This window comes from Vicugna pacos, chromosome 16 (assembly GCF_048564905.1).
Source record: "Vicugna pacos chromosome 16, VicPac4, whole genome shotgun sequence".
Classification (NCBI taxonomy): Eukaryota; Metazoa; Chordata; class Mammalia; order Artiodactyla; family Camelidae; genus Vicugna; species Vicugna pacos.
The window spans coordinates 10,394,066-10,409,257 of record NC_133002.1 but is presented as its reverse complement, the minus strand read 5'-3'; the positions used below and the strand labels follow the sequence as shown (position 1 = coordinate 10,409,257).

The following is a 15,192-nucleotide window of genomic DNA, read 5'->3' as shown; positions in this document are numbered from 1 at the left end:
CAATAGAACAGACGTGAGGAAGAGCTTTCCAGCTAGCCTTACAGAGAGGTCGGAAGGTTTTAGCAAAGTCTGGAGGAAGGGGGATGGACAGAATGGCCCTTTCTTAGGGGTTCCCTCCCCATAGTGACTCTTGTCTTGACTCAGCAGTTGCCTGAGCTCTGAGCAGTGTGGGATCCTCTCCAGGGAGCTAAGACTTGTACAATTTGAGATCTGTATCAACAAGTACGGGTGATGCCCCTGCAGAGAGAGCAGTGTGGGGCGGGTCTGCAGTGGAAGCTTTTATCACATACGGGCCACAGGGCTGCCAGGCTTTATTCCTGTTGAACAGGGGGCCTTTCAGTGCGGACTCTGGCTCAGACCTCCCACCTCCTTCTCCACTGCCTCCTGGGGACTTCTGTGCTGGGTACCACTGTGTTTGGACCTGGAGGAGAGAGATGAAATTTGTATCACAGCCTGCTCAACGAGGCTGCCGCTGCCCTGCTGACTCCGTAGGAGACTGCCAGGAGTCCCGGACGTGGAGGGGTGGAGCCTGTCCTGGAAGTCAGAATACTCAGGTCCTAAACTAGGGCAAGTCCCTACTCTGGGCCTCGGTCTTACCATCCGTCCAGTGAGGCCATTGGCAGAACACGCTCTTTCGAGAGCAGCTTGCTGATGCAGTAGTTAGGGAAATCTGCCAAGTTTCTGACGGCCCCACAATTCCAGGCTGAGCATGTGCCCCGGAGAATCTCTCACACAGGAACCCGAGAGGTGCAGGGGGATGTTTGTTGCAGCAGCATTTGTATCAGCAAGGAGCTCTGAAAACTAAATGCCCTCCATTTACTAAATAAACCTAATTACCTGCCCCCCTCCCAAAAAAGAGGGGATTAGGAAATACAAGATGAGGTCTTATCACATTATAAAATATTATAATCAAAAGGATCTAGCCAAATCTGCAAGTATCAGTGTGAAGGGATCTGAAAACAAAGGGGGAAGGTAAGAAGCAATGTTTTTTGGAGGGGAGAGGTAATTATTTGTTTGTTTGTTTTATTGGTGGTGCTGGCGACTGAACCCAGGACCACGTGAATGCTAAGTATACACTCTACCACTGAGCTATACCCTCCTCACCCCCTATTATGTAATGTTTTAAATGCATACATCCAGGTATATAATGTTTAGGCTACACTGACATGAGAAAGAGCTTTTGAAGTTAGATTGGAAAAAACACATGGCATTTGGAGGAGAGGAGTGGACTGGGGGATGAGGGCAAAAGAGACCAAAATAAAAAAAAAGGACTCTGCCCAGACTGGTAGGAGAGGCCATGAGCTGGTAACACCAGTCCTTTTATATCCTATTTTGTGCAACTCAGGTTAGAACACAGTAAGTGAAGATGGTTTAGGGCTAGATGATTCATTCCCTGGGGACCTTCCAACACTGCCATCCTGGGTTTCCTTGGCACTCAGCCAGCATGGCCAGAGCTGGGACCTTGCTGGGTTCGAGAACAAGGACCATGCAGAGTAGTGGAGCCCAGGAGGAAAGCCATATCTGAGGCAAGGTGCATAAGCGCCCTAATCGGTGTAGATTGTCTACCAGGTGCCGATAAAGCCACCATCTATTACATAATCTATTTACATAAGCTGATTGTGACTTCCTGCCCTTGTCAATACCACCAGCTAATAATCAGGAACCACTGGCTGATCTATTGTTTCTTGAGTGCTTTATCATCTACACCTGTGTTTGGTTCTATGCATTCTGGAATCTGCCATAAAGAAACCATGTTGGCGGCGGGGGGGGGGGGGGGGCGGGGCGGGCAGGGCAGGGGAGCAACAAGGCTGAGATCAGAGTAGCTGAACATGTTTGTTTCCGGGCCGATGGATGTTTGCAGGAGGGCAGACTCCAAGGACCACTCTTGCAGCGAGTTTTAGATTTTCACCCAGTTCCTCATTTGTATTTGGTCTAAATATAACTTGAAGACAACTGGGCTTGCTTGGGGCCAATCTCAACAGTCTTGACATCAAACAAACACAAAACACAGCAAGCGCTGAAGGAGGAGATAAATTGCTGCTAACCTATTGGACAGCCTCTTAAATCAGCTCAGTCCTTAGAGCAGCGGTCACATCTCTGCCTCCACCCAACCACCTCTCTTCTTGAAAAAAACCTACCCTCAGGCTCTCCAGACTCTCTCTCCAAAATCCCATCAACCAGCACACCCCACTCGGTAAGACAGAGAAGCCAGCCAAACAGCATTTGATGAAATGAAATCTAGACTTGAGCCTTGGTTCATCTCAGCATTCAAGTAAAGTCGGATCAGGTCTCATTCAACAGGTTCTGTGAGATGCCCCCAAGCGTCTTTTGAAAACACTGAGGATGCAGGCACATACATGTTGTCTAGATTTTGCAGCCCACCCTTGTGGGCATAGAAGGGGGACAGCGGTCTCTGTAAAGGTAGAGCATTCAACTTAGTCTGCTTGCAGGGGGTGGTCTGTTCTGGCTGGGGGTCCTTACACACTGAGTCTAGGGCTCACCTAAGGGGTCTTTTGTTGATCTTAAGGGGATCTTCCTGTCTCTGCAGGAGATCACAAATGGGAGTCTTGGTGATCCAGTGCTCCCTTGTAGCATCTGCTGTGAAGTGAGGTTCTGGTTTTCGATATAACTGCTGAGAATGAGTCCTTGTCAGCAGGAAGGGGAAAAGGCAGGGTCCTAACCTTTATTGAGGTTGAAGGTAGAAGCACAGACCAGTTAAGTCACAGCTCCCAGCAAGGAAGAGGAGCACAGGAGGGCGGGACGGAAGGGCACATCCTACCCAGTGTCCTGGATGGTGGCTCCCAGCTATTCTGGAAGGCTCCAAGGAAGAACATCTGTTCCTGGGGCTGCTTTGGTGATTGGAGGTGGTCCTCAGGGCAGTGGCCAACCACTGAGGTTCTTTGAAGTGTGGGAATCCGTGAGGAAGTGGCCAAGCAGGGTAGAGCCAGGCCAGGAGACACTGTGGGGAGGGAAGAACTACGTGGCATCGGCAGAGATGGCAGGATTCGCTGTTGTGGGCACCTTTGCCGCAGGGCTGGCCCGAGTCCTTCCCCAGGCCCCCTCTCACTGGTGTCCATCAGCAGGGGACAGAGGTAAGTCACTTAACCAGCTCATCGTCCTGCTCCTGACTCCTGTGCTGTGCACAGGTCACCATCAGAGAGTTGGGCAGGGGCTGTACCAGGCCCAGCAGGCACAGCAACATTGAACTCCACCGTGTGTCCAAAGAGGAAATAAGTGGAACCTGGCGTGGCTGCCTTGCCCTGGGGCCACCTTGTTTCCCGATGACCATCACTTACCTCCACCTGCCCAGGATCGATAGCCCGGCCTCGGTGGGTCTGTTGTGTTGAGGGGCCGTCCCAGCCAGCTCCCACATGCCTGGACAGCATGTCCACCCACATCTGTGCACACATTCTCCTGGGAAACAGGCGGACTGGCCTCTGCATTCTTTTTCCGGTCTCTGGGCTGGAGTCCTTGGCTGGGCTGCAGAGCAGATCGTGGGCAGAGGAAAGGGCCTGGACAGCAAGTCCCAGAGAGAGGATCCTATCTGGAACCCTGACACCATCTCTTGTCACAGAGCTGGGAGGCCGACACAGGCTTCTCTCTCCTGCAGGCAGCCGAGGTCAGTGTCTCTAAATTGCTAGTTATTCCTTTCTTCGATTAAGGACGATTCTTCTGATGCAGGAAGTTAACTCCCCCAGTTAATCTCATGGCCTTGAGTTCTGCCTGATGTGTTGGCTCTGTCTGAAGGCAGGGCCAGGACTTCCTAGGCAGCTGGTCCCAGCCAGTGCATTCAGGAGCTGCCCTGAGGGGCCAACAGCTCTGCACTCCCTGTCGGACTTCAGCTCCACACTGCAGCACTGATTTTTGGGCAAGGGCTGGGGCTGTGGGGAAGATTTAAAGGGGAGAAGCCATGGATGGAGACTGGAAGCAGGCAAGTCCCCTCCATCTCTGGCCCACTGTCTTCCCTTCTGAGAGATGGGGGCATGGAGTGGGGACTGGCTAGATGACGCCTGCAATTCTCATCAACTCAGCAACAACCCCTCACCTGCTCCACCCACCCCTACCCAAGGGTTTGGGGTGACTGGCTGGAGTGGTGGGAGGGGTCTCAGCCCCCACCTCAGGGAGCATCTTCCCCGAGCAGGATATGTTTGTCTCTGCATTCACTTGCTCATGAATACACACACACACACACACACACACACACACACACACACAAGGTGCTGCCTGGAAGTGGGCCCCTACCAGACTGTGTTCACTGTGGCCTCTGTGAGCCAAGGGCCCACGGAGGTGCTCAGGCCCAGGCGTGTCCCCCATGAGGCAAATTTATTACTCCTCTGTGACAACTCACACCCACGGACCAGGTGGCCAAACCTGGACATTATCCAGGTGGTCAGGCCTCTGACTGTGCCCACCTGTGGGGAGCAGCCAGGCACGAGGAACAGAAAGCAGGCTGTAAACTAATCCTGCATGACCATGGGCACCGAACTTTCTCGGACTCCCTTTCATTTTGTGTGAACCTAGGATGGTACCAGGCACATAAGGGTGTTGTGGAGAGAATGCCTGAGGGTTAAATGACGTGATTTGTGTGAAGCTGCGAGCACACCACGGTCCACGCACGGCTATCCCCACCCCGCCACACCCTAGTCGTGGGGAAGGGCTGTAGGCACCCACCCGCGTGCTCCCAGCTGGTAACAGATGGCACACGCTGGCCAAGAGCTCTGGCTTCAACCTCAGAGCTTCTGACATTCTGTCCACTGGTCAGCACTGTTGTCTAGTTCTGGGGTCTGGAATGCCGGGAACTGAGGGGTTTCCTGGAATGTGGGATTTTCAGTGCTAAAATTGGGACAGTCTCTGGCAAACCAGGATGGTTGGTCCCCCTCGGTGAAGCCACACTATGGGGTTTGGACAGAGGGCCCTTGGTTTTGTTGAGTTATGCAACAGAAGGACCCACAGGAGGGTCATACAAGGTGCAGATTTCAGCTCAAACGAGGGGAAACATTCTCATGGTCAGCACTGTCCAAAGATAGAAGAACTCTTGCTTGAGGTTCTGAGTTCACCATCCCTGGATGTCATTAACCAGGACGTGAAGGGCCACTTGACAGGGATCCTGTAGATGGAGACAAAGCCCCAGAGTGGGTGCTGGGCTAAATGCTCCCTGAGGACCCTTTGAGCCCCATGAGTGCCCCATTACCATAGAGGGGCTAATGGGACTCTGGAGTCAGGACCATGGCTAGCCCAAGAGTGGAATTATCTGATGGAGCCTTTCCCTATAAGGCGGGGGTGGGACAGGGTAGGTGGAGTGCCTGGCTGCAGATTGTAACAGGGCTTCAGCCCTTCTCAGTTCTTCAGAAGGAAGCAGAGGGGTTCTTCTTGGGGGAAGGGCTGGTAGGGGTTGGAAAGTCATTTGGGAGCAGATACTCCTAGTCCTTTCCAGCAGCAAGCAGGGAGCCAGGCAGCCGGCTTTGGGGATGTAGGGAGCTGACAAAGGCTGGTCAGACATCTGTTGGGTCCAGGGACCTGGCCCAGCCCTGCTCTCCTCTGGGGCCTCCCACCTGGCTACCACTCAGGCATCACAGCAACAACTGGCCATCTCCCGTTCCCTGTTGGATCTGCACTGTGGATCCCTGGCGGCCACCAGGCAGAAGCCACAACCCCAGCCTCCCCAGCCTCCGCTGGGCCTGTTCACCACGTCTTTACCCCCGGTTTGGAAAACGAAGGGGTCTCCTGCTTTAAGAGCCAGGCTACTTGCCTCCCTAAACTCTGCTCCAGCCTGGAATCCCAGGTGGGCTTTGCGGAGTTTTACGTGTTCCTTTAGAGCTAAAGGCATAGAAATCCCTTCCCCTCTGAGGCCAGTTCACATCCAGGTTCTGGATCCTAGAAATGATACCCTGGCGTTGGGGCTGATAGAGGGGTCCATCTCTCATTCTGATCCCTGGAGACACCTCCCTCCTGGCTTCGTGCGAGCCTCCCTGCGCCCCTTTTCCCTTCCTCTCTCCTCTCTGCTCCCTGTCACTCTCCCGGGGCGAGGGTCTCGAGTCTCTGCATTTCTCTCCCCGTCTCCCCATGCCGTTTCGGCCACGGGGGTGTCTCTAGTGCCGCGCCTCTCGCCCCCGACTCGCGGTCCGCGTGCCCATCGCCGCCCGGACCGCAGTGTCGCCGCGTCTCTGCGCCCGTCCGGGGCTCGGAGCGGAGCGCGTTGGAGCAGCGGCCGCGGCCCCGGGCGGGGGTGCGGGCCGGCGGGGGCGGCGTTGGGCGCCTTCCTCCGTCAGTCCCTCCCCGGCAGCGCGGGGCGGGGTGGGGGGTGGCGGCGCGGCCGCCGCTCGGCGCCTTTAAGGGAGCGGGAGGGAGCGGCGAGGCGGCGGCGGCTGCGGTGGCGGCGGCCGCGGCGAGCGGGGCGGGGGCGCGGGGCGCGGCGCTCGGAGTCCGCTGGCGGCCGGAGGCGGCTGGGCGGCCGGGGCCGGCCCGGGAGCCGCGAGGAGCGCGGGCAGCGCCGCCGGATCCCGCCGCCCGGGGCCATGGCCAAGGCGGGCCGTGCAGGTGAGGGCGGGCGCCGGGAGGGCCGGGCCGCCGGCCGGGGGAGGGACCCGCGTGTCTCGAGGAGGGGCCACCGGCCCAGGTGAGCCCCCGGCGCAGGTGGGCGGAGGTTCCGGGCGGGCCGAGCGGGCGGCGGCGCGGCCAGCCCCCGGGAGCGCGGCGAGGGGGCTCCGCGCGCCCCGCGTCCTTCCTGCGCCCCCGGTCACCTCGTGGGACACCGCGTCCCCTCGCCACCGCCCCGCCGGAAGGGGCCAGGTCTGCGGCGCCCTTGCCCAGCTCGGCGTGGGGAGAGAGCGCTGCCCTCCCGAGGCCCTGGGCAGACTCGGGCGCGGGGACCGAAGGCGATGTCCCGTGGCTGCCGCTCCATCCCACGCCCCCCAGCGCCAACAGGGACGCGCCCCCTTGTCCGGCCGCTTGCTCTATCCAGGACGCGACCATCCCCCCGCCCGCAGCTCAGTCAGGAGACCCAGATTTCTTCTGGGGAAGGAGGGGTGCCCCGCTCCGCACCGGTTAGTGAGCCGTCCCGCCCCCTCCCCCCACCCGACCCTGGGAGGCAAAGCCTCAGGTGCGGAGGTCTGAAGAGGGGCCTTTTCGGAGGTCCCCAGGGCTCTGCCCTCCCCCAGACTCAGGCGGTGTATCCCGTGGTGTGAGGGAGTGGGCGTTAGTCATTCGTTCATTCATTCAGCCAGACGTTCATTCACCAACATCTGCTTTGTGCCAGGCCCTGAGCTGGGCACCGGGGTCAGGAGGCGGAGCAGACTCTGCTCTTGTTTGCACTCTTTGGGCCCGATGGTGCCTTAGGAGGGCCAGCAGATCGAGGGTGGCAGCCAGCCTGGCCTCAGGAGGGCTGGCTTGGGAGGCTGGCATGTGTAAATCCACTGTGAACTCACACCCAGCCTGTGACGTTGGCAGGTGCCGTGCCATCCCCTCGGACTCGGCATTGGTCTGGCATGAACCCCACCCCTCTACCCATAAGAGATGACAGTGGTGGAATGAGTGTGAGTTCACCCACACACACACTTGGGGTCGATTCCGCAGGACGGTGTGTAAATCCATTGCCACCCCACAAGTGCCGCCCCTACCCTGGGCTGGGTCCAGATGCCCCTGTACAGCACTGGGCATGCGATTTCCATGCCTGAGAATATACTCCCATTTTGTCCTGTTGGGGTGGGGCTGGTTGTGTGAGACACAGCAAGTATGGAACACATCTAAACACCCCTTTCTCACTTCCCTCCCTTTTCCCCTCCTGAGGGAGGCACTGGGAGATGACACCAATGAAGCTGGAAAAGGCTGTCTCCTTGGGTCCTTACCCACCTCTACTCCTCCCATAGGGCACATGGCAGGGTGTGTGTCCCGCCCACTGCCCCTGCTCTGTGTGTGCATGTGTGTGCTTGTGTGTGCACGCCCCGTGCACAGATCACCTGCCCGGGCGCTGCCATCCTAACAGCAGTTAACAATTGCTGCTAGTACGAGGTACCAGGCAACGTGCACAACCATCCTGGGAGGCAGGGAGTGTTACTCTCCCCTTTTTAAAACATCTGGAAACAGATATTCAGAGTAATAGCTCCCTCCAGGTGGCCCAGAGGGTCTGGGTAGAGGCTGGACGCAAAGCCAGACTGTAAGGGCTGGAGTGATGGGTTTTCTCCATCACTACCCTGATAGATCACCCCCGCCTCGACCTCATGGAATGGGGGTGTGGTCCCAGCCGTACCACTGCCACCATGGTCTGTGAGTCCTTTGGTCTCTAGGCTGAGAGTCCATGGGAATTTGTTCCAGTGACAGGTGAAAAACTGCTCCGCTTTGAGCATCAGTGCTTCATGCTGTTCTAACATTTTGTCTTCCCTGCTGCAATTTCATGCTTGGCCCTTTCCCTCTGGGCAGCACAGACTCCCCTCCTCTGTGAAGTGAACTGCTCAGCTCTTCTCTCCCACACTCAGCTGCCACCCCAAGGAGCCTTTGGGATTGACCCCAGCAAGATCAGATTACTCCTTCTCTTCTCAGCTCTTCCTTAGGTCGCTGACTTGAAGACAGCGTGCAGTAACACATGGACGCAGGTCATCTCCCCCCAGTGGCAAAGTCTGTGTAGAAAAGACTAAGAGATAGGTAGAGAGTCCTCGGAGACAGGAGCCGAGTCCCTGTCTTTACAGCTAAAGAAACTGACGCCCAAGGAGAGGATGTGGCACAGACGGGGTGGCTATTCAGGACCATCTACTGCGAATGGACAGACTGATGGTCAGAAATGATCAGGCTTTCACTCTGAGGGAGTGATGTTAGAATCGAGGGAGGCTGAAAGCCAGGGATGGAGGCCATGAGAATCTGGCCTGTGAATGGAGGAGTCTGCTCTGGGACCTGTGAGGTGTTCTGTCTAAAACTGGCCAAGGGGGCCATCTACTGAGGGAAGAGATAGAGGTTTGGGCCACCAGAGTGCATGACTCCAAGGTCATCATGTTGTAGCCTAGGGAAGGCATCTCTGGATTTGTGCAGTGCACAGCCTGAACCACCAGCCATGGCTGTGTCCACTGTATCACAAAGGAACTGCAGAGAGGCAGTGAAAAGACTCCCATGTTGCCAGGAGTACGAGAGAAAAGGTCATCAGGTCCTAGAAAGGATTGGATAAATTCCAGAGGGTGGATCCCAAACGAGTTACCCCCAGTTCCCAGTCTCCTGGGAGATTTCAGTCATGTAAACCAGAGTCATCATGGTGCCTTGTGTCTAGTCTTGAGACAGAAGGTGAGGGAAGGAGAGCCCTTGGTCTTGCCCTGAGGGAGCGCTTGGTCTAGTGGACAAAAATGGAGAGAGGCCTACCTTGGGGATGGAAGTTGGCTGTAGGGAGGTGGGGGCTGGGAGTTGGGGAGTGCCCAGGAAACAATAAGATACAATGCAGAGCCACCTGGGGCTGGGCCTCAGGTGCGGTGGAGGCGGAGAGGCCAGTGGTGGCTTGAAACAGTAAAGGCTGGATTTCTCGAGGACTTGGCCTTAAAGGCTGGCAAGATTTGGGCAGGAAGGTGGCAAGGGGCTGGCTTCCACAGGCAGATGATGGCTTAAACAGAGTCTAGGAGTTTGGAATGGGAAAGGTGTACGTAGAGGGGTCCTGCAGTAGGGTGGGAATGGGGGTGGGTGGAGGGGAAGTGTACAAGGATGGAGAAGTCTGTCTGGCTGGAGTGGAGGGTTCCTGGAGGCATCCAGTGGGCAGAAAGGAATTCCAGAGAACGTCCAAGATGGGAGTGATGTGTAAGATTTGGGAGTTTTGACAGATCCCTCTGGCTGCTCCTGGAGGGCTCCTGGGAAGGCAGGGAGAGGCCAGCTTGTCCGGAAGGGTTTGTGCTGGTTCCTGCCAGCTGCACGGCCCCTCCCTTCCTCCCTAGGCCCCTCTGGCCCTCCCTCTGTACCCCAGCAGTTTGGCAGGGGTGTCTGCCAGCCCGGGGGCAGGGCAAGGAGAAGGCCTCCGCCGGGCAGGATCAGAGGCAGCAAACAAGAGGGTCTTGGAACCTCTCAGGCTGGGCCAGGACTGTCTGGAGAGGCTGGGCTGGGGCCACAGGGCTGGGGCCACAGGGCTGGGCCTTTTAGGCTGGAGGAACCAGTTTCTTGGCTCCCAGGTGTTGGCCTCTGCTCTAAGGGGAGGAGCCGGCGAGCTGGAGTGTATCAAACCCAGTAATTTGAGTCAGTAAATTACTGATCCTACAGCGGCAGAGCTGTGGGGAGGCTTCCAGAGGCTCATGATCAAAGCCCCCGCCCACGAGGGGACATTGTGGGCTGGGGAGGGGTAGGTATTGGCCCAAAGCCACAGGAAAAGGTGATGGCAGAGCTGTGCCTGGAAGCTGTGTTTCCAGAGTCTTGGTTTAGATCTTGTTCTGTTGAGCCAGCCACCCTCTCTCCGTCCCAAAGCCAGATCTTCTCCTGGGCCCCCTGCTTCTCGGTTCCCAGGGGCAGTGAACAGTGGCCAGATCTCTCAGAGGACAGAACGTTTGGAAGCTTGGGAAAGGGACCAGTTCTGGCATTCTCAGGACTTTGGGGAGGTGCCTGAGGATTTGAGACACGACTCAGAAACTGCCAGGCCTACGGTACCAGGATGGCTTTGCCGTGTATCTGGGTAAGGGCACTACATTCTGAGTCAAAGACAGAGGAGTTCCAACAGAGTCCCCCCTCAAGCAAGTGACCCTAGGCACCAGAAGGCCCGATCCCAGTAGGAGGCCTCTGAGTCCTGGATGGTGTTTGGGAGTGGTGGGACACAGAGCATGAGGACATGGCTAGGCCCCTCTTGCTGGGGCTGGGTCTGCATTGAATTGGCCAGAAGGTGTGATGCATTCTTGTATTCATCTTAGCATATGGAAATAGTTCATGGCTGGAAGCGGCTTGGAGATCTTCCCATCCTACCTGTTAATTATGTAGGTGGGAGACCGAGGCCAGAAAAGCAAAGAGTTTTCCCCTGAGGCCTGGTGTCTTTAAGGACTGAGTGTGTGAACTCCGCAGACCAGTGAGGCTTTGAGGACTGCTGGGTAGGTAGGACCAGGCCCTCCCAGGAATTCTCTGGGATTTCAGGCTCGGGAGAGGGAGGGAGAGGGTCAGGGGTTAGCACCCTGGGAACAATCTGTCTCAATCTGCTTTCCCATCTGATGGCAGGACGACATCTCTTTAAAGTAGGGTCTCTGTTATTCCCATTTTATAGATGAGAGAACTGAGACCCAGAAAGTTTAAGTGTCTGGTTCTAGGATCTCACATCAAGTTAAGGCAAAGCTGGAATTAGAACTTAGGTTTCTTCTACTCTTGGATTCAACACTGCTAGGAGTTAAACTGCGACAAAGAAGAGACCGGCTCTGTTACTGGTTGACCTTGAACTGCCTCCCTGGGCCTCAGTTTCCTCATCTGTAAAAGGGGAACAGGAAGGAAAATTGTTCAGGGGTCAGGACAAGCTCTGAGCTTGCTCCAGCTCTGACACTGCTCTGATCTCCTTCCTGGCCTCCCTCCCTGCTGCCTTTACTGTGCCTTTTGGGTCCTCGCCCCTTCCCCGTCTCCTACCTCACAGGGACACTCCCAGGAGGGTGTTGGAGATGGGAGGGCACATGGGGAGCTGAGGACTGGGACACGGAGAGCAGGTGCCTCCTGGGGGGTCCCAGCCTGGCCTATCACCAGATCTGCAGCCAGGGCCCCCAGGGGAAGGGCTGGAGGTGGGAGGGGGGAGGGGAGAATGCATAACAAATAACTTTGGAAATCAAATGAGATCTGAGCTCCCCACCCACTCCCTCAAGTCTCCCTACTCCCTCTTTTAAAATTCTTGTTTTCTAGAGAGAAAAAAATGCTACACTGCACCCCCTTTCGCAAACGAATGGGAGCCTTAGTGAGTCACTCCGGAGGTAAACGCCACCTCCAGGGCCCCAAGTCTGCCTGCCTGCGGGCGGCCTGCACAGCTGTGGGGCCACCAGCCCCCACGGGGGTACACGTGTGGCAGCTGCCTGTCAGCAGCTCTGGGTGGGAGCTGGGTCCCTGCGGTGGGACCCCCTCTGCCTCCTCCAGGTTTTCACCAGGGCTGCATTTGTGAGGTTCACTGGCAGATGAGGTCACAGCTCAGGCTGGGGCCAGGCTGAGAGCCTGTGTGGCCCCATTAAGGCTCGGTTTGAGGCTGAGGCTGACATGTAGGGGCGTGGGCTATGGCCTGTCTGTGGGCTGAATTCAGGACCCCAGCGGGAAGGCTTTGTGGCTTCGGGGAGAGAGATCAACATCAGTGTGTGTGGCCGGGGCTGGCAGGGGGCAGGTGCTGGTGCATTGGCCTCTGGAAACCAGAGTTCCTGGGTGTCAAGCTCATCTCTCTAGGTATCCTGGTAGGGGCTACATGTGTGTGCCTGTCTGGAGCCTCGTCTTCCTTTTTGAGGGTCAGCGCATTTATTTGCAGACCTGGGGCAGGGGAGGCCAGTGAGGAGATGTCTCCCTTCCCAGATGACCCATTATTCTGGAGGAGGGGAAGTAGCCGTCTGTGAGCCGGGACGCCAAACAAGGCTTGAAAGCAAAAATAGAAACACGTCGGGCTCTGGGAGGGGCATTGAGTTCTGGTGGATCCGAGAGGCCTCTTCTGAGCCGTCTGCCACTGATGCTGTGTTTGCTCAGCTCCGTATTTGCAGAGCACATCACGTCCTGCGCTCCTGACCTCCTCAGGGATGGATCTGTGTGTGGGATCCAGACTGCGAGCTTGCAGGACTGCAGCTGTTCTAGGGGTCTGTCTCTAGGAGGTTAGGAGCGGCTGTGGCCACCTGTCACTCATACACTTCAGACCTTTCCTGGACGGCTCACTGCCCTCCTGATCAGAATTCCCTTCGGCCTGCCATATCCCCCGCCTTGCCCCCCACTTCCCACCTCCCGTGAGGCTGGTCTCAGCTGAGCAACTCTGGAATCATCCCTTGTGGTAAAAAGAGCTATTTTCAGCCTTCCCATTATTGCCCAGTGGGAGGCGGTGGTGTTTATCCCTTGCTGCCTTTTTGTTTTCTTGTACAGTGTAATCAGGAGCAGTGGTGAGAGCTTCATGCAGTCCCGCCTCCGGGGTCCCAGCTGGCAATTCCCAGCGCTGTGATTTGGCACCAAATGGAGAGCCTGGAGGCAAAGGCAACCTTGGGCCCCATCCTTGCTCCATAGTAACTCTGAGTGGCAGGTGTCACGAAAGGCCCAGTGGAGTCCCCTTGGCCCTGGCTGGTGGGGGTTGGTTCCCTGCTGCAGCTTGCTTCAGGCTGATGGTAGCCTTTGGTGCCCTTGCTGAAGAGTTGGCTGGCTTATTGGGGTGGGGGTCTCTGGAGGAGTCCCCAGCATCCTCCGTGGCATCTGTGATCCCCAACCTGGGCTCCCCATGCTGAGGTCAGGTTCCTGGGTCCTTCCTGGGTCTTTGTCCCTGCTCCCCGCAGTGGATCCTGGGATGATCAGAGGGGGCCCCTCTGTCCCGTCTTTGGGGCTCCCCCCTCCCCCACCCTCCTGAGGCTCCTGCAGGTGGCAGAGATGTCAGTGGTGAATTGGCAGGTGCTCTGGGAGCTCCCTTTAGAGGCAGGAGAAAGCTTCTCCCTTATGGAGCAAGAGTCTGGCGGGACAGAGGGGGGACATCTGGGGCTTGAGAGAATTGTTCCAAATAACTCAGAGCTGTTGGGAGTCGAACTGGCAGAGCAAACGAAAGTACAATAGATAGCCAAAGCTATTAATCACTAATTATCTCCTAAATAAGGTAATTAATGGGTATTTAAGTGGCATATTTATAAGATACCAGCAGGTCTTCAAAAAGCACATCTTTTCCAAAGCAACTGGTTGGGCCAACTGTGTCCTGCTGGGAGACTGGGATTGTAATCCCACCCCTAGCCCACCCTCTGGGTGCAGGAAGCGTGACGGGAGGCTGGTCCTCCTCTGAGCTTCCTTCTCCTCATCGTGAACACGGATCATAGCCCTTCTGCACGGACCTCACTGGGCTGTTGTGAGGATGATGGAGAGTGAAGGCTGCACAGATCCCTGGCAGTAGGGTAACGTGCTGTACAGAATCAGTCTTGGCTGTGTGCGTAGCCTTGATGCTGTTCGATACAGCCCCTGGATTGCGCCTGGCGCTGTTTCTGGCCAGGGTCAGGCCGCAGTCAGTGGTTAGAATCATTGCTTTTTTGAGTCCTGGCCAAACCTGTGGCTGGAACTGTGACTGGGTCAAGTCTTAGTGTGTGGCTTGCGCTGTGGTCAGCTTCGCGGCCGGGTCTGAGATCGGGTCCCGGTTGTTCTGTGATCGGGGTTGTGGCTTGATCTGTGGCCGGCTCCCGGTTCAGGCTGTGGTCAGGATGTGGCTAGTCTTAGGAAAATTCTGCAGCCTGGAGTTCCAACCTCAATTCTTGAGTCCACCTCCTGGGTTGATGGAGCTACCTGGGTACTCCAGAAGCTGGATTCCTTCCAGGTCCTTCAAGATCTGGGCTCCAGGTACTGGGAACCCTAGCACACAAGTCCTCTGGGGCCTCCTGGCACATCCTCTGAAACAGCCCAGCACACAAGCTCATTGGTGGTGCATATAGCAGTTTGGGAGATAGTTAGGACGTGTTTCTATAGCAACCAACCCCCAACCAGATCTGGTTTCTTTCTTTAATAATGCCTTTTTCTGGAAGCAGCTTCTCCTGGCCTCTTGTTTCTCCCTGGCTGGCACCCTGGCCCCTGGACGACTGAGCATGGGCTGATTGGCCCTGAGTTGCTCTGGTCAGACTCATCCTGACACAGAGTGGGGCCCGAGGATACACTCTGTGGGACATTTCCCTGAGAGGGGGCCCTCCTGAGCTCTGCCTGGTGCTGGGCCATGCCGAGCGTAACGAGAGCTTTCTCTGGGCCCAGCCTTGGGCTGGGAGAGGCTCTGTGGGTCTGGGGAGGATTCCTACCAGGTATCTGCCTGGGGGAAGCCACAGCCCATGGGGGCAGGCAGGCCTGGACCTAGCCCACGGACAGGTGGTCCGACAGGCTCAGGCAAAAGATGTCCTGGAAGCACAGAAGAGGCAGGCATCCAGACCAGCGCTGCGGTCAAGGAAGGCTTTCAACTAATTCTTAAAGCGTGAATGGGAATTGGGGATGGGGTCGGGGTGGAGGGTATTTCAGGCACCAGGACCGTCTTGAACAAAGGCTTGGAGGGAAAGAACATGGTTTGGGTGGGGGCTTCCCAGGGACTACGTGTTA

General features: G+C 56.7%; 1 protein-coding gene across 1 annotated transcript in view; it reads left to right on the top strand.

Annotated features, from left to right (window-relative positions):
- Window positions 1-6,343: 6,343 nt before the first annotated feature.
- Window positions 6,344-15,192, top strand: part of PITPNM3 (PITPNM family member 3) — an 83,552-nt gene continuing 74,703 nt past the window's right edge. The window contains exon 1 of the mRNA XM_072940601.1: window positions 6,344-6,537. Within this exon, the coding sequence (XP_072796702.1) occupies window positions 6,516-6,537 (22 nt within the window). The 5' untranslated portion in view covers window positions 6,344-6,515. The remainder of the gene's footprint in view (window positions 6,538-15,192) is intronic.